Source organism: Portunus trituberculatus, chromosome 8 (assembly GCF_017591435.1).
Source record: "Portunus trituberculatus isolate SZX2019 chromosome 8, ASM1759143v1, whole genome shotgun sequence".
NCBI classification, from domain to species: domain Eukaryota; kingdom Metazoa; phylum Arthropoda; class Malacostraca; order Decapoda; family Portunidae; genus Portunus; species Portunus trituberculatus.
In genome coordinates, this window is record NC_059262.1 from 3,960,001 (window position 1) to 3,962,500 (window position 2,500).

Genomic DNA, 2,500 nt, shown 5'->3' on the forward strand with positions numbered 1-2,500 from the left:
CACACACACACACACACACACACACACACACACACACACACACACACACACACACACACACACACACATTTCCTCTTCATGTGTGTGTAAACAGTGTGTAGGAAAGCGTGACTGTATGACTTGTGTGCGCTTTATTCTGCCTGATCCACCTGTCATCCTCTTCCTCCTCCTCCTCCTCCTCCTCCTCCTCCTCCTCCTCCTCCTCCTCCTCCTCCTCCTCCTCCTCCTCCTCTAATCTGATTCTGTTCCTCTTCTTTCTGTTAACTTTCTTTCTTTCTTTCTCTCGTTTCCTTTTGCTGTTGTTGTGTTTTTTCTATTTTTCTTTTTTCTTCTTCTTCTTCTTCTTCTTCTTCTTCTTCTTCTTCATTTTCTTTTATCCTTCATTCTTTTAAACTTTTCTTCCTTTGTATTAACTTTTTTCTTTCTCCACCTCCTCCTCCTCCTCCTCCTCCTCCTCCTCCTCCTCCTCCTCCTCCTCCTCCTCCTCCTCCTCTTTCACAACCATTTCCTTTTTTTCCCATCCATTCTTAATCAAATTCTTATTCATTCCTTTGTAATAAACTTTCCTCCTCCTCCTCCTCCTCCTCCTTCTCCTCCTCCTCCTCCTCCTTCTCAAGTGTAAGTCCTCTTCTTCTTTCTGGCAAAAATCCCTTTAAATTTCTCCGTACGAAGCCGGAACTCCCTGTACCCGTAGGCGTAGATGAGCGGGTTAGCTAGGGAATTGGCAACCACGGCGCAGTACAGCAGGGTATTGAGCAGGTGCAGCAGGCAGGGGCGCTTCTGCTGCTCTGCGCTGTACACTAGAGACCCCACGACGAAGGGGACATACGTGGCTGTGAAGGAGATGAGGATTAACAGCACGGTTTTCACAGCTCTGCATTTCTTAAGGAACATTACTTTGTCTATCGTCTCTGTCATTACTTTGTTCATGTACTTGGAGGGGAAAAGAGAGCGCCATCCTTTTCCCTCGTCGTCTTTTTCTTCCTCCTCTTCGTCTGTGTCTAATAAGTCCTCTATGTTACCTTCCTGTTCCTCAAAGGTCGAGTCCTGCGTTTCGTGACTGTCTTTCCTTCGTGTGTGTGTTTTGCGTGGCGTGGTTTGGTTTTTGAGTCCTGGTGGGTGTTCCTCAAGGTGCGAGTCCCCCTCTGTTTTGGTTTGATCGCTAGTTACTCCTGGGTCGGCTTGAGAATCGCTGGTTTTTCTCTTCTTTGTCTCTGTTTTGGGGTCACTTCCATCGCCTTTCCTTGTCCCAGTCACTCCAGAATCCACGTCTTTTGTTTGTGGTTGTGGTTGTGGCGGGGGTTCGTCAGGGAAAGCATCTCCTTTTCCACCTCATCCCTAGAACTCATCCGGCGTTCCTCATCCGCATCCGTTTCTTTACCCACCTCTCTCTCAGCTCCACCCTTCGTATACTTACCTGCCACCACACCAGCGTTGTTAGCCTCCACAGGGACACCACAGGGCTTACCACACACAGGGGCCTTTGAAACACTCCCTGTAATCAAGACAGTATCTTCATAACCACGCCCTTTTTCACCACGTCTTGCTAACTCCTCCTTCTGTAGCGCCATTTCCTTCCTCCTCTCCTCCTGCGGCTGGACTTCGAGGTGCAGGAGGTAGTGGTGGTGGTGGTGGAGGTCCTTGATTTCTTGGAGGACATGAAGGATAGCCGGAAGTTTGTGCTCCTTGCTGATTCCTTGGCTGTGTAGGACCCCCGTACCGAGCCTTGTGCATCCTTAGGGCCAGGGTGAGAAGGATGCTGTACAGACCCACTACTATTCCCAAGGGCACGGCGACCTACGAGGAAAGGGGTTTGTTGTGAGATGGGTGTTTGTGGTGTTTTGTTGTATTTTCGGGGTGTTTTGGGGGTGTTTTGGGGGTTGTGGTGGTGGTGGTGGTGGTGATGATGGTGGTGTTTAAATTGTTATTGGTGTTGTTGTTACTACTTCTGCTGCTACTACTATTGCTGCTACTACTTCTACTGCTATTACTGCTACTATTTCTACTACTACTGCTACTATTTCTTGTTCTTTTTCTTCTCCTACTACTACTACTACCACCATCACCACCACCACCACCACCAGGGCCGTGAGACTTACCGAGGTGACGAAGAAGACGATGGCGAAGGTGGTGGAGATGACCTGAGCGAAGGCACACCTGTTGCACGCCTCTGGCCAGGTGACGTGCAGGCCCATGGCGGGGAGGGAGCCTGGAGGGAGAGAGAGAGAGAGAGAGAGAGAGAGAGAGAGAGAGAGAGAGAGAGAGAGAGAGAGAGAAAATATATACTACTATCCTATTATTACAACAACAACTACTACTACTACTACTACTACTACTACTACTACTACTACTACTACTCCTCCTCCTCCTCCTCCTCCTCCTCCTCCTCCTCCTCCTCCTCCTCCTCCTCCACTACTACTACTACCACTACAACTACTTACCTATGAGCAGTGACAGGCACCATGAGACTATCAGGGCCCCGTACACCCTCCTCCGCGTC

The 2,500-nt window shown here is 49.3% G+C and overlaps 2 protein-coding genes across 2 annotated transcripts in view; both read right to left on the reverse strand.

Moving 5' to 3' along the window:
* LOC123499971 (protein FAM98B-like) overlaps positions 1-579 on the reverse strand; it is a gene marked incomplete at its 5' end in the record, with an annotated part of 693 nt that extends 114 nt beyond the window's left edge. The window contains 3 exons of the mRNA XM_045248514.1: positions 1-221; positions 447-492; positions 563-579. The exon at positions 1-221 is cut by the window's left edge and continues 114 nt beyond it. Of these exons, the coding sequence (XP_045104449.1) occupies positions 153-221; positions 447-492; positions 563-579 (132 nt within the window). The remainder of the gene's footprint in view (positions 222-446; positions 493-562) is intronic.
* Positions 573-2,500, reverse strand: part of LOC123499980 (alpha-1B adrenergic receptor-like) — a 5,534-nt gene continuing 3,606 nt past the window's right edge. Inside the window, 6 exon segments of the mRNA XM_045248526.1 lie at positions 573-1,331; positions 1,418-1,495; positions 1,552-1,710; positions 1,713-1,797; positions 2,100-2,209; positions 2,442-2,500. The exon segment at positions 2,442-2,500 is cut by the window's right edge and continues 103 nt beyond it. Coding sequence (XP_045104461.1) covers positions 613-1,331; positions 1,418-1,495; positions 1,552-1,710; positions 1,713-1,797; positions 2,100-2,209; positions 2,442-2,500 — 1,210 coding nt within the window. The 3' untranslated portion in view covers positions 573-612.